We start from the raw sequence: 15,274 nt of genomic DNA on the forward strand, positions 1-15,274 counted from the left end.
ATATTCATTACTTTCTTTATAGACTCAATTGCCCATTACTTGTTTAAAATTTCATGCCAATTTATAGCTGCCTATTAGGAGCAACCTCTTCACAAGCATAGACTGTGTCATTTTTAAATGACGTAATTTAGAAATTACAACAGTACTTGGTGGCATACATCAATTTGGAAATTCTTAATCAGGCAGCCAGATAGGGTGCATGTGTGGAGAAGTTGCCCTCTACTGGGCAACCAGAAGAATGAGGCAACAGAGATTTTCAATTTCTTCAGCATCTGTTACTGTCCTTGATGGTCTTTATCACATAACTGGATTTATTTTATTTATTTTTTTAACCATTTAAATACCTTTGAATTCAAAAGGTATTTGCAGACATAAAAGCATAGGTTCATTGATTGATTATTGGAGCTAGAAGGAACATTAGGGGTAAACTAGGAAAACCTCATTTCATAAACTGTGGCTCAGAGAAGGAAAGTGATTTGTCCAAGATAATGCAGCAGATTAGTGGTGGAGCTACCACTAAGACCCAGGTCTTGTGATTCTCAGGCTAAGAGTTATTTCAACTATGCCATGCTTTGTATCAGTGTTTCGGTCTAGACCAGGGATTTCATCCATGTGCAAAGCTCCCAGTGTTGAAACGCCCTGCAGTGATACAGATCAGCCGTTCACCTGTGACTTTCCATCTTAGAGAGCTGCCTAAGGGTTAACTCACATGCCAGGGGTCCCCCAGCCAAGCTTGGTCAGAGGTCTTCTTGACCCGCAGTCACACCAGCAGCTGTATGTGAGCCCAGGTCTTCCTGACTCTTAGCCCAGTGCTATCCACAGTGCCCTTCTTCCTCTGGCTTATAATTCTCAATAATGTAATCATGATGTCATAATATAATAACAATAGCAGGGTTAATCATAAATATATAGCACTTTAACACTTATAAACTCTTTTACCTGTAGGAGGTGATCAAAAGCTTATATGAATCAGACCATCTGTGTGTGTGTGTGTATAAAGGGCTGAATGGACTCTAGCACAATCCCATTGCTTTGTCCATATTTTCAACATATATTAATCCCTGCAGCCATGTCAGTGCTGCAGCAGTATGCATTAAGATAATACAAGTGAATGAATTGGCTGTGCTGTGGCCCATCAGATATGTAGAGATTGTTGCATTCTATTTAATTGTCAAGTGTCTAATTTTAGAACTATGAGGACCCTCTAGTACAACCCCCAACATAAGGGAGTATCATAATGATGATGATGATGGACACGGTTAAGGTTTATAAGGTGTGTTTCCTTACTATAACACTCTGAAGTATATAGTATTATTTCCATTATAGAGATGAGGGAAATGTGGCATAGAGAGACAAATGAATACTCCAAGATTACCCATATATAAATGTCAATTCTGGAATTTGAACCCAGGTTCCCTGACAGCAGATGCAGTGCTGGGCCCACTTCACTACACTGAAGTCTGGAAGCTAGCCTCAGTCTAGCTACCATTTAAGATGGATTCATGATAAAAACAATAATTGTACAAATTTATGTTAGCATTCAAGGCTACACGTTAAGAATTATGAATTTTTGTGGTAAACTCATACTCTGGGAATAAAGAAGGGTCTTTACATTTATTAGTTTATCCTTGGAAAATTAATAAAAATTTCTTTAAAAGCTAGTTAACAGAATGTAACCAAAGTTTACATTTAGGTATAATGCAGATTTTCCACATGTAGAGCTCCTCTACTTTCTGTCCTATCCCTTCCCGACTCCAGTACTCTACTCCAATAATGTACCAGGCTTATTTCAACAAGCATTTGTCAAGAACCTACTTTGTACAAAGGACTGTGCTGGCAGCTGGAGATAGAAAGACAAGCTAGAAACAATCCCTGCCCCCAAGGATCTTCCATTCCCCTGGGATGGGGGAAGGGATATCACATGGATTTAGATGAGTCTAATGCTGATCTCTAGCAAAGGCTAGAGAAGAAGAATAGGTAATAATAGTTAGCCTTATATAGCACTATAAGGTTTGCAAAGGACTTTTCCTCTGTTATCTCATTTGCTCCTTATGACAGCGCTGTGAAGCAGGTGCTGCCATGGTTCCCATTTTACAGACAGAGCTCTAGAAATGCTGGAGGCAGAGAGCAGGAACAGAAGACTTCACTGAGAAGAGGCCACTAGTGGGGCAGCTAGGTGTCACAGTGGGTAGAGCACCGGCCCTGGAGTCAGGAGGACCTGAGTTCAAATCTGGCCTCAGACACAGAACACTCACTAGCTGTTTGACTCTGGGCAAGTCACTTAACCCCAACTGCCTCACCAAAAAAAAAAAGAGGCCACCAGAGCTTAGACTTGAAGGAAAGAAAGGAAATAAGCATTTATTATGCACCTTCTATGTGCCAGGCCCTTGCTAAACATTTTACAAATATTATGTCATTTAATCCTCACAACAACTTTGAGAGGTAGGTGCTATTATTATCAACCCCATTTACATTTGAGGGAACTGAGGCAGGCAGAGGGATAACTCCAGGTCCTGCATTCTATCTACTGTGCCACCCAGCAGTTCTCCAGATAGGGAGTTGAGCCATCAACTGATGGATAGAGGGCTGGAGCTTAGCAGCGATTTGGGATGGAATTCTAGATCTGGAAGTCATTGGTGTAGAGATGATCTGTGAACCTATGGGAGCAGATGATATCGCCAAGAGACACGGCAGTCAAGGACAGAGTTTGGGTTTGTATCAGTGCTTACAAAATGGTGAACGTAGGATAATGCACAGTGGCTCGGGCAGGATAGAGGAGAAGCAAGAGAGAGCAGCATTTTGAAAGCCAAGAGAAATGAGAATATCCAGCAGGGAGAGGGTGGCAAAATGTCCAAAGGTGCAGAAAGTGTCACTGGACTAAGAAAAAGCCATTGAATTTAACAGTAATTGGGCAGTCTTTGAGATGCTAATTGCAAATAGAATGGTGGGGTCTGAAGCCAGATTGCTAAAGCAGGGTGGAGAACATGCAGCCTCGAGGCCTCACGTGGCCTTCTAGATCCTCAAGTGCAGTTTGCCTGAGTCCAAACTTCACAGAACAAATTCTCTTAATAAAAGGATTTGTTCTGTAAAACTTGGACTCCGTCAAAAGGCCGCACCCAAGACCCTAGAAGGCCACCTGTGGCCTCGAGGCAGCAGGTTTCCTACCCCTGGTCTAAAGGTTTAATAAGTGGAGAAATAGAAGCAGGGGCTGTAGAAGTTTCTTTATAGCAACCTAGCAATGAAAAGGAGACCAGATATAATAGGACATTAGCTCAGGGGCATGGCCAGACCAAGTGAAGATTTAAGGATGAGCTAGCCCTGAGCGCGTTCATAGGTAACAAGGAAAGAGCTACTAGACAAGAAAACAGTGGAGATGAGGTGGGGGAAGGGGATGATTAATGGGTCAAGGCCCTACAGGAGATAGGAGGTTATAGAATCAAGAGCACAGTAGATGGATGAGCCTTGTCAAAGAGAAGGTTGGCTCATCCTCTGAGACTGGCAGGAAGAACAGGTGAAGCTGTAGAAAGGTTTTTGAGGAATGAGGTGGGAAATACACAGGGGAACTCATGAGAGATGGTCTTGATTTTCTCAGTAAAGTAGGAGGTAAGGTTATCAGCTGAGAGAGGAGAGCCTAGGAGTATTGGGTACTAAAGGAGATTTGAAACAGTTTCTGATAGAATGTATCAGAATTTATTTTGGTGAGGGCTAGCATGGGGTACTAGATAGACCTGCCTCTAACACATAGACCTTAGGGTCCCAGGCAACTAAGTTTCAAAAAGGTTGTTGATGGTGGAGGGAATGTCCTCACTAGGAGTTTCTTACACTAAGGAAATCACGGGTCCAACCATCTTCGAGCTCTTTCAGAGCTCAGCTGGATTGTTGCTCAATAGATAAGAGTTATTCAAAGCAGCCAATAGGTGTGGTTCTCGCCCAAAATCAAATAAACACAAATAATCAATACTTCAGCACTTCAGGGGGGGTGTGGTTTCATAGGCCTGTGTCCTCTTAGTACCAAGGCAGATGCCAATTCCACTACATGTTTGTAAAGAGATTTTGTGTGCTGCTGTGGTCAAAAACTTTCATCTATCCTGGTAGTGAGCTTCCACAGATGTGTGTGTGTGTGTGTGTGTGTGTGTGTGGTTGTGGGTGTGGGTGTGTGTACACACATATAAAGAGAAAGACAGAGATTGAGAGTGTCCATAACTGGGGCTTTTCTCAAAGCCTTATCTTTGTCAGCTTGGTAGGACCTGAGACAGAATTTGTGCTTCCTAGAACTAACCTTCAAAAACCAGGGTTACTCCTCTGTCACAAACAGACATCAGAGTAAGACTTTTGTGGGGGAAGCTTTAATGTAGATGGCCTGTAATCTCATCAATGCAAGTCTTCCCCCCCCAGTGATGCCAATCATAACTCGTCCATGCCTTCTCATCTTGGGTGACTCTTGTCCATATCCTCCCATACTTCATGGCAGGGAGGGGCATCAGTCAGTAAACATTTATTAAGTGCCTACTATGTGCCAGGCCTTGAGCTAAACCCTGGGGATATGAAGAAAGGCAAGAGATAGTCCCTGTTTTTAGCTGTGTACAAACAAGCTATGTAGACAGGATAACTGAAGGGCTTCCTTTGGATCTCAGCCTTGTGTGATATTCTGGGCAGCTCACAAAACTTTACCTACCTCACCTGGCCTTGTGGAGCCATTCCAAATAAAAAGAAACACAGAAAGTTCTCTTGGATTTTGCCTTTTACACAAGCCCCGCTATAGAAAAGAACAGTTTTCTAATGGGACTGAAGCAGCCTAGAGCCACATTTTATTGGTCAGTGCTTGAGGTCAAGGAGTGGTTTTATTTTTTTTTCCTTTCCACTAAAATCATTGAAATATATTCAGCCAATCTTTCACATCAGAGGTGTAAATGGATTTCCTGGAAGTTTTTCAGCAGCTAATGAAAGGCAGTCACTTTTTTTTTTTTACTTTGACTCCATTATGGGTTGCAGTGAGAGAACTTAACACTCCACCCCAGCTTAAAGGATGCTAAAACTGCCTTGACCTTGAATCCAGAAGGATAGGCAGCTTCTTCAGCTAGAAGTGCTAATCTATAATCTGTTTACTTTGATACACTGTATTTTTGACAACAGTTGTCCAGAAAGGGAGAGAGAGAGGGAGTGGAATTGATGTGTTTTTAAATGGTGCTCTGTTCCACAGTTCACTAGATAGAAAATTACATATTTTTCTTTATTTGCCTTTCTGACATTCAGTAACGGTTGCTATCACAGCTTCAATTTATAGTTCACCCACTTTACCACTGATATCTGCTGAGTGTTCCTGTTGCGTGTGTTTTCAATGCATCAGATCCTCCTTTCAGCGTCACCCAAGGGCACATTTCTCAGACCCTTCCTTTCATCCCCACCAGAAAGAGCTACTAAATAGGATGCCCTGTTAAAACATCCTTCTCTGCTGATAACTGACTTGTCTAGAGCACTTTATGGTTTACCAGGGGCTTTACATATATTATTATATCTCTCACGACAACCAAGTGAGGGAATGTATTATTCTCCCCAGTTTATGTATGAAGAAAGTGACTGGTGAATAGCCTGGTGCTAGTTACTGTAGTGGATAATAGAGCACCAGGCCTGGATTCAGGAAGACCTAAGTTCAAATCTGGCCGGAGACACTAATTATATGGTCACTTAATCTGGAGTGTGCCTCAGTTTCCTCATCTGTAACATGGATGTAATAAATAGTACGTACCTCCCAAGGTTGTCGAGGATCAAATGAGATAAGAATTGTTAAGGCGCTTAGCACAGGAGTTGGTACACAGTAAGTGCTATATAAATGCTCGTTGTTACAGTTATTATTACCCAATGTCACATAGCAAATAACCAAGCTGGGATTTGAACCCAGGTTTTCTGACTACAAAGCCATTGCTTTTTCCGTAACACCACAACTAGCTCCTAAATATATAGAGAGCCCTAAGGAAATCATATAAGATTTTAAAAGATTTTCTTCCACTGCTACCTCTGATAATTGCTAATTACTGCACACGTCATCCTGTTCCTATTCAACCCTCTTGAAAAATAGGGCTCTTCCTTAAAGTAAGGGCTCTTGTAAAGACCAAATAATAAACAGAAATGTCAGTCCTGAGCTACCAGCATTACAAGGTATTTACAAACGTGACCCTTTGTGCCCAGTGGATATGGAGTGAATGCTGGAAATATCAAACACCTTTTTTGTTGATCAGTCATACTTACTGTAAAAGGTTTGACACAGTGACCAGCCCTGAGTGCCTAAATCAGGGGTGGGAAACCCGAGGCCACATGTGGCCCTCGAGGTCCTCAAATGCGGTTCACAGAACAAATCCCCTTATATTTGGATTCCGTCAAAGGGCCACACTTGAGGACCTCGAGAGCCATACGTGGCCTTGAGGCTGCAGATTCCCCACTCGTGGCTCAGAGTCACTCTAGGTCCTCCTAATCACATTTGATTGCCTCGAGCATGTTTACCAGGAATCCAAAATGATTCCACTGTGGGATTAATGATCAGAGGTGAAGACATGTTGTCTGACCCATTCCTTATCATGGTGAAATAAAGAGGGTTGAATCATTGTGTTCAGCCATGCTAGAAATCCCAGTAAGAGACTTTGAACCCGGCCATCAAATGAGGTGTATTGGTAAAAAGTGTTTAGCCTAGTGCCTGGCATGTGGTAGGTACTATACAGATGCTCCTTCCCCTCTTTCCCCCATCGAGGACATTTTGTACTCAGGGAGTGCTAACATCATCTAAAGTCCTTGAGACAAGATAGGGAATGTTTATCCTGAAAAAGGGGGAAGACTCAGGGAGAGGATGTAACTGGCTTCAAGTGTTTGAAGGACCATAGTACCGAGGAACAATAGAGGGAAATGCAAATTTAGGCTTGATAAAGGTGGGGGGTAGAGGGGTGTGGAGAAACTGGTTGGGGAGGAGACTTCCTGCCAATTAGAGCCATGTGAAAGTGGAATGCGTCACCTCAGGAAGGAAGAGATCCCCTTTCTTTGGAGGTCTTCAAGAAGAGGTTGGATGTCCATTTGTCATAGAGGCCCTAGCGGTGATTCTTTCTCAGGCTGGACGGAGTGGGCTCTGATTCACCCCCAGAGCTGCTTGTTTCATGTAGCTATCCATACCTTCAAAGAGCTCCTGCAGAAGGGCATGCCCGTGATCTTGAACCATTCCCTAGAAGGGGAACATTTGTGTGGATCCATGATGAGTCTAGTATCATGTATGCGCTGGCCAAACCTCATAAACGGGCAGTGGAGTGTTGGAAGTTGTCGCTGAATTCTGGGACAGCGTGCTGTCATCCAGTGATACTGTTATGGAAAAAGACATGGAAAAACTGAACCAAGAAGGCTGCTAGCCTGTCCGTAGAGAAGATGACAAGCCTGGCACGAATCACACAAGACCAAACTAAAGGGAGACAAAGACAGAAAGCAGTAGATAAAGCGTCAATGTAGAGAAGAAATACAAAGAATGCATTTGTGTCATCATCCTTCTCTTGGCCTTCACTTTAACAGCCTGCCTATTGCTTGCAGCTGTGAACACATCACTTCCAGCTCTGCTTTTCATTTTCGTCATTTGTAAAATAAAGAGGGTTGAACTAGGAGACCCTTTCCTTCCAAAAGTTCTCAAAAATTCTGTGATGTGTGTGTGCATGTACACAGGAAACTGTCCGATCAGCAAGCTCCTGCAAGGTGCCTACCATACAGAGCAATGTGTCAGAAACTGTGGGTAGTGCCGAGCCTGGAGAAAACATTGCCTCTGTCTGTCATGGAGCGGAGACTCTTCAATGGTACAGTGGTACACCTAGACTTTCAGGCAAAGGACTTGGGCTCAGATCTGTGTGCCTTTGAGCAAGACGTTTAAAAACTTCTGTGGGCCTCAGTTTCCCCATCAGTAAAGTGAGTAATGTCCTATGATCTCTAAGGTGCCTTCTAGCTGTGGTCATATGATGCTATGCTGGAAAAGGCAGAACTAAGTCTCTCTTAGACCCAGTTCAAGGGAATTTGGCTACAGAGATCCAAAAGTACTTAAAATTTCATTTTCAGTATCCATACGACTTCAGCTTAGGGCAGTTGTGCCTCTAAAGTAGTCCCAGCCGTGGATCCTGAAGAAGATGGTATTATAACAAGGGTTTCATGGTATATCCACGTGCACCCATCTCTGGGCAATCTAGAATATAACAACGTTCAGAAAATAACTTATAAATTGTGAAGTGCTTTTTCTTCTTTAAGTTACAAGATACAGAGATATGAAAGAGACGCTGAGAGAGAAGTATCATTTACTTCTCTAAAACTGAAAGCTGTCATGTTTGCTCCCACCTCAAACAACTCGTTTTCAAAGATTTGCCTCCAAGAAACCTAAAAGCCTGTATTCTGCCTGGTCAGCAACAGCCTCCAACCTGTTTTCTGTCACTGAAGAAAACAGATCTTTTGCCTGTCTTTGCCTGGGGGAGGTGGAGGTACCAAGGAGGTCCTGGGTGACTGAATCAGATGAAAGACTTGCCTTCTACCTGGAGACATGGAGTCTAATCAAGTGAAATGAGTTTTGAGATCTCTGCTCATTTCCTAGGGGAGATCTGTTCACATTACAAAATCACGACATCCCATTCATCACAGCTGACGTGGTCTTTGCTCAGGAGAGGAACCCAGCTGGGACTGAACCACCTGTCTTTTCTGGAAAGGGGGCACTTTATCAGAGTTAGAGTTGAAAGCCTTGGAGAAGGGCAGCTTGCCAGACACTGGCCCAGACCTCGATAACGCACGTGGAACGTGAAAGGGGAAGTTAAACCTAGCATGGGCAAGATGGGAAGATGGGTGGACGTCCTTTTAACTGTGTCAGATACAGATAACTGGAAGAGAAGATGCTAAGGAGGTTTTGCAGAGGGAACTGAACTTCACCCCTCCCCCCTTCTTTATCTCCTAGATTTTATTAAGCAGAAGCAAGGAGGATAAGTATTTTCATGCATCAGAGTTTAGAATGGCAAAGAGTGTTCTGTTTTCTAGGCTGATAAATGAACATCATCTCTTTTATTTCTTTCAGGGCATCATTGTAACACCACTGCTACTGCTGATTTTTGTAAGTATTTTGATGTTAAGACTTTAATATCTTTTATTAAAAAGTCATTTATAACCTGTTAAGAAAGGTCATTGGAGGAAAATGGGAATTGGTATCATTTTGTGCTATTTTCATTACCACATGTTTTGAAGTATTCTTTAGGTATAATTAATCAGCTGGTCAGGCAACATTTATTAAGCTCCCACTACGTGCCAAGCACTGTGCTAAGCACCAGGGATACAAAGAAAGCCCTCAGGGAGCTCATAGTCGAATGGGGAAGACAACGTATAATGTGCAAACAAGCTATGTTCAGGATAAACCGGAAGTCATCAGCAGAGGGTAGACACTGAGGGATGGAGGAAGGTTTCCTGTAGAAGGTAGGATTTTAGCTGGGACTTGAAGGAAGCGGGAGAAGCCATACTAATGCGGTCTGGATGATGTAAAGCCATCTGGCCACGATTCAATCTCAACAGCAAACATTTGTTTATTCATTGAATACGCATTGATTAAGCATCTCCTACTAAGCCACCTTTAGTGCTGGGCATGGGGTATATAAGGACAAAAATCAAACAGACCCTGCCCTCAGAGCTTATGTTGTATCAGAGGAGTCTACATTTGAGTAACACAGATAAATAAATACACAGCATAATGCAGGGGGGTCGGGAGAGGGGTGGCTGGCAGCTGGGATGATTAGGTTATACCCCAGATGAAAGGGAGAATTTTATTTGAGTCTTGAAGGAAACTAGAATCTCATCAAGGTGAAGGTAAGAAAGGGGGTACGTTGCAGGGATGGGGCACACTATGTGAAGGCAGAGAAACAGAAAATGGGATGCTGCATGCATTAGAAAATATATGCCTGCTTTCTAATGATATGCATGTTAGAAAATATATGCAATATATGCAGATGCAGATAATGCGGTTGTGCTGAAACATAAAATGTATGAAGAAGACTAATGTATACTAAGCCCTTAGGAGGGTAGGCTGAAGCCATTGGTTAAGTGCCTGCTGTATGCAAAGCACCACAGTAGGGATGCAAAGGCAAGAATGCAATATAATCTTTGCCCTCGAGTAACTTGGAGTCTTCTGGGTCTGAGTACTGTAATAGAAGCTATCTCTTGTTTCCATATTCTCGCTGAAGTCACTGGTTTTTTGAGTTCACACTCACTTCACTTGAGTTCTATCCTACTTGTTTATTGACTGGCTGCCTTCCATTTTGGCATCAATAAAATGGAAAGAACTGATACTGACCCAGAATGCTGAAGCATGTGGTCTAGTGAGAAAATACTCAACTCAATTCAGCAAGTATTTATGAAGCACCTATTATGTGCAAGGTCCTGTGCTTAGGGAGTCAGCCTGGTGGAGTGGATGGAGTACTGTACTTGGATTCAGGAAGCCTTAGGTTCCAAATCTTGCCTCAGATACTCAGTAACGAAAAACACTATTTTGTGGAGAACTCACACAGGGCAAGCATTCACCAAGTGGTCAGAAGAATCTATACAGGGACACTCTCAAGGTTTCTCTTAAGAACTTTGGAATTGATTGTGTGACATGGGAGACACTGGCACAGGACCGCCGAACACGGTGTGCCCTCATCAGAGAAGGTATCGTGCTCTATGAGCAAAGCAGAATTGAAGTAGCTCAAAGGAAAAGCAGGATGCACAAATTTAGAGAAGCCACCCCAAATGTTCACATGGACTATTTGTGCCCGACCTGTGGTAGAGCATTCCAAGCTCATATTGGTCTGATCAGCCATCGTTGGACACACCATAATTTGGCTCTAGCATAGTGGCGCCATTTTGGTCTTCTTTGAGAACAAAGGACAGTAAGCACCACCACTAACTGTGTGACCCAGTCAAGTCACTTAGCTTGGTTGAGGCTTAGTTTCTTCATCTACAAAGTGGAAATAGTAATTGCATCTAGCTTACAGGGTTGGTTGTTTGAGGATTGGATGAGAGAAGGTATGTAAAGTATTTTGCGAACTTTAAAGCGCCTTATACACGTTAGCTGCTACTGCTGCTTCTGGTGGTAGTAGTAATTGTGTTCGGGCACACATGCTTGGCCCTGAGGATACGAAGAGGAAAGAACAAACAGTCCCTGCCCTCAAGAAGGGTCTGGGAACTTAGGTTCTCCATCTCACTTAAATTCCCCTTCTGACTCAATTTCTGCTTCTCTAAAACAGAGATAATTGTACCTGTCCAAATCAACTTCTCAGGAGCATCATAAGGAGAAAATGAAAGAATAGATTGCAAGGAACTTAGAAATTAAGGTGTACTCTATAAGTGGCAGCTGTTATTAACTGAGTCAAAATTATTTGTTTTTTAAAAAAGGAATGCTAATTAAATGTCTTATTTCTTTTGCTGCTGGGATGTGAGAAATTAGACAAAAGATTGTAATAGAAATTAATGTTATTCCACGCTGAGCACAGTAGCATATTTAATCATGAGTAATACCAAAAATATTTTATAAACTAATTTCTTTCCATGCACACATCTGCCATGTAGGAATCGCTTCTCTTATCATAGAATGCAGTCACTTCTGGGGCAGGAACTGAGCTCATTAGCCCTACTAATGTGGATTCAAAACAGGGGAGCAAAATGTATGTAGATATCACTCCATGCAATGTGATTTGCTTAACTTGGAATTCACTAGTGTAACCTAGTGAGGGGCCTTCTCTCTCCAAGGAATTCAGGAAATATGGAGGACTGGCCATGCTCCATAGGTGGCTTCATCTTCTAGGAGTGATGTTCTTTCTTTCTTTCTTTCTTTTTCTTTCTTTCTTTCTTTTTTTTTTTCTTTCTTTTTTTTGAGTCACTGATCTAATTTTTTTTTTAATTTTTATTTATTTATTTATTTTTAGGCAGTTGGGGTTAAGTGACTTGCCCAGGGTCACACAGCTAGTAAGTGTCAAGTGTTTGGTCTGAGGCCAGATTTGAACTCAGGTCCTTCTGACTTCAGGGCCAGTGCTCTATCCACTGCGCCACCTAGCTGCCTCTGTGGAGCAATGTTCTTTCCAGGTACTCTCTTTGAACCCTGGCTCAGACCCACCCTTCTGGGACATTCAATTTAATGAGCATTTATTCAGAGCTAGACAACATAGTATAGGGAGAGAGTAAATCTGGCATAGTGGAGAAAAACCCAGCCTTGAAGTACAGCAGATGAGGGTTCAAGTCCCATTTCTGACACATACTGGCTTTGTAACCATGGGCACATTATTTAATCTCTGGGCACATTAGTTAGCTCTCTAAGACTGTAAGTAACAGTAGATGCTAATCTTCATTGGTGGAAGTTTCCTTTGAGAAAGTAGAAGTTTCACTGGGAGATCTCTGTACCAACGAAGTCATTGCCAGGCTGCATGCTATGCCCAGAGGACTCAAAGACAACAAGAAAGCAGTCCTTGATCTCAGGGAGCTCCCATTCTTCTGGGGCTGTAATTGGAAATCATGGTTGGTTCAGTAGACCTTGGAGTTTGTAGCACTTCAGCTAGATTTAGCTGGCTTGCCCCTCTGAGGATGATTCCACCCTGAGGCTGACTTGATGATTGGTAAGTCCCTTCCTGGATCCACAATATCATTAAAAGCCCCAGGGATGCTCACTGCTCTTCCAGCTCACTGGCCACTCTGTTCCCCCTCTGCCTGCTCTTGGATACCTTTCTGCTCTCCATTTTCTAGCTCCACTTTGTATGTCTTCTTCTGCCTTTAGAATGTAAGCTCTGTGGGAGTAGAGGATGTCTTATTTTCTTATTTTTGTGTCTCCTGTGCTTAGCAATGTCTGGCACGTAGTAATTAATTCTTATTCTTCTGTCTTTCTACCCATCCATCCATCTATCTGTCTGTCTGTCTGTCTATCTATCTATCTATCTTTGTCTGTCTATCTTGCTATCTCTATATCTACTCATATATCTATCTGTCTGTATATGGTTGTTGTTATTTGTACTCAGAGAGGACCAAAATGACATCACTATGTCAGGGTCAAGGTACAGTGTCCCACTGTGGCTGATCCAGAGGCTCCACCACAGGTCAGCACAGATAGTCCACATGAGCATTTGGAGTAGAGATGTCTCTAAATTTGCTCATCCCATGTTTCTTGTGAGCTACTGCAGTTCTGCTTCACTCACAGAACACAGCACCTTCTTTGATGTGGGCACACCATGCTGGGCAGTCCTTTTCCAATGTCTTCCATGTTTCACAATCAATTCCACCTTGAGAGTGTCCTTGCATCACTTCTTCAGACCTCTGTGTGAGCACTTGCCTTATCTGTCTGTCTATTTACCTACTAACCTGTCTCTATATCTGTCTGTCTGTCTGTCTGTCTATCTATCTAGGGTTAGTTTTCCCTTATAGACAAGATTTGATCAGCAAATCAATTGCATTAACAAGAGTGTAGTGACATCTATTTCATATAAAAGGATTATTAAGGATTTCATCATATCAGTTGTTTGAATTTAAAGGATGTTGCTAATTAAAAATGGCTCTTATCTGAAAACAGGCCCAATAGGATCTCAGTACCTGTAAACATGTTTTCAGTGTCCAATTCAAGTTACTCAGTGCACAGGGAAATAACACTGCCTGTCTTTTGAAATTCTCTAGAACTTAGACTTTTCACTAATGCAGAATGGGCTTTTCTCTTTCCTGACCCCCTCTTCCCCTGCCATGTTAGCCTGCATTGATGAAATTTTACTAAACCTTGTAGTCTAGACGTTTTCCTCTTAAAAATTTGTTGTGGAGATGCTGTTACCTGAGCTCCTTTCCCAAGTGTGAGGCATCAGCAGAGTGTCTGGAATGAGGTGGAGTAAATGGACATAGGGTTTATTGAGAAAATACCATTAGATACGAAGATCTTTAAGAACTGCAGCCTGTGGCTGGGCCCCATTTCCGGGGGTCACCCTTCTGAATCTGTTTGCCAATGTCTTTCACCATTAAAGTCATTAGAAGGCCACAAGGGGATCGGCCAGTTACTGGCATGACAGCTCTAAGTTTTCATTGCTGACTAAAGATTACAGAATCAACTTCTGGGAACTTTCCTCACTTCTCGATGTAGGAGCATCAGCAGACTAGCCTTAGCAGACCTAATGATCATTTCTTAAAAATGGTCTTTGTCCTGAAAAGTTTCCTTACATCTAGCCCTGGGTCCAAACCTTATCTGAAAAGTGTCAGTTGTCTGCCCTTTGCAACTAAGGCTCCCCTGTTTTAAGCCAGTCCTTCCTTGCTACACAGGCTAAGTCTCTACAAGGATCTTAATGACGTAGAAGCCTGGGTGCATTTAACGAATGAGGATGGAGCAGTATCATAGATATGGCTCTGGCCTCAGAGGAAGGAGGATGTGTGTTCATACCTGACCATCGACACTTTCCAGCTGTGCAACCACAATAACCACAATAACTTCTAAATCTCAGATTTCCTCGTCTGAAGAATGGGGATTATTTAGCATATATGACCTACCTCGTAATATTGTTGAGACGCCATATATGAAGTCAGTTTGTCAGTAAACATTAAGAGCCTGCTATGTGCTGAGCACCGCTAAACCCTGGGAATGCAAAGAAAGGTAAAAGATGTTGCTCACAGTTACAAGTATGTACAAACAAGCTATAGGCAGGATAGATTAGAGATAATCAATGGAGGGAAGGCACTAGAATTAAAGGGGATTTGGAAAGGCTTCTTATAGAAGGTGGGATTTTAGCCTGGACTTCTAGGAAGCTAGGTGCAGTTAGGTGGTGCGATGGATAGAGCGCTGGGCCTGGAATCGGAGATCTGAGTTCAAATCTAGCCTCAGACATTTCCTAGCTGTGTGACCCTGGACAAGTCACTTAACCCTGTTTGCCTCAGTTTCCCCATATGTAAAATGAACTTGAGAAGGAAATGGCAAATCACTCCAATATCTCTGCCAAGAAAACCCCAAATGGGGTTACAAAGAGTCCAACATGACTAAAACAACTCAACAGCACTAACACAGGGAAGCCAAGGGGCAGAGATGAGATGGAGAACATTACAGTCATGGGGGACAGCCAGTGAAAATGCCTGGAGTTGGGAATTGGAGATGTCCAAAGAACAGCGAGGAGGCCAGTGCCACTAGATCTCAGAGTATATGTGGGAAGTGCAGGTGGGCAGGGTATAAGATGTAAGAAGACTGGAAAGAGTGAGGTTTCTGGGTATAAAGGGTTTTGAATATAGGATTTTATATGTGAAACTAGAGGTG

At 42.6% G+C, this 15,274-nt stretch overlaps 1 protein-coding gene across 4 annotated transcripts in view; it reads left to right on the plus strand.

Moving 5' to 3' along the window:
• The window catches only part of SLC10A7 (solute carrier family 10 member 7), a 282,712-nt gene that overhangs the window by 192,245 nt on the left and 75,193 nt on the right, over nt 1-15,274 (plus strand). For all 4 annotated transcript variants that reach the window (XM_020978290.2, XM_020978288.2, XM_020978289.2 and 1 more), the window contains one exon: nt 9,068-9,103. In XM_020978290.2, the coding sequence (XP_020833949.1) occupies nt 9,068-9,103 (36 nt within the window). The remainder of the gene's footprint in view (nt 1-9,067; nt 9,104-15,274) is intronic.

This window comes from Phascolarctos cinereus, unplaced genomic scaffold (genome assembly GCF_003287225.1).
Source record: "Phascolarctos cinereus isolate Bilbo 61053 unplaced genomic scaffold, phaCin_HiC Scaffold_9;HRSCAF=440, whole genome shotgun sequence".
Taxonomy (NCBI): domain Eukaryota; kingdom Metazoa; phylum Chordata; class Mammalia; order Diprotodontia; family Phascolarctidae; genus Phascolarctos; species Phascolarctos cinereus.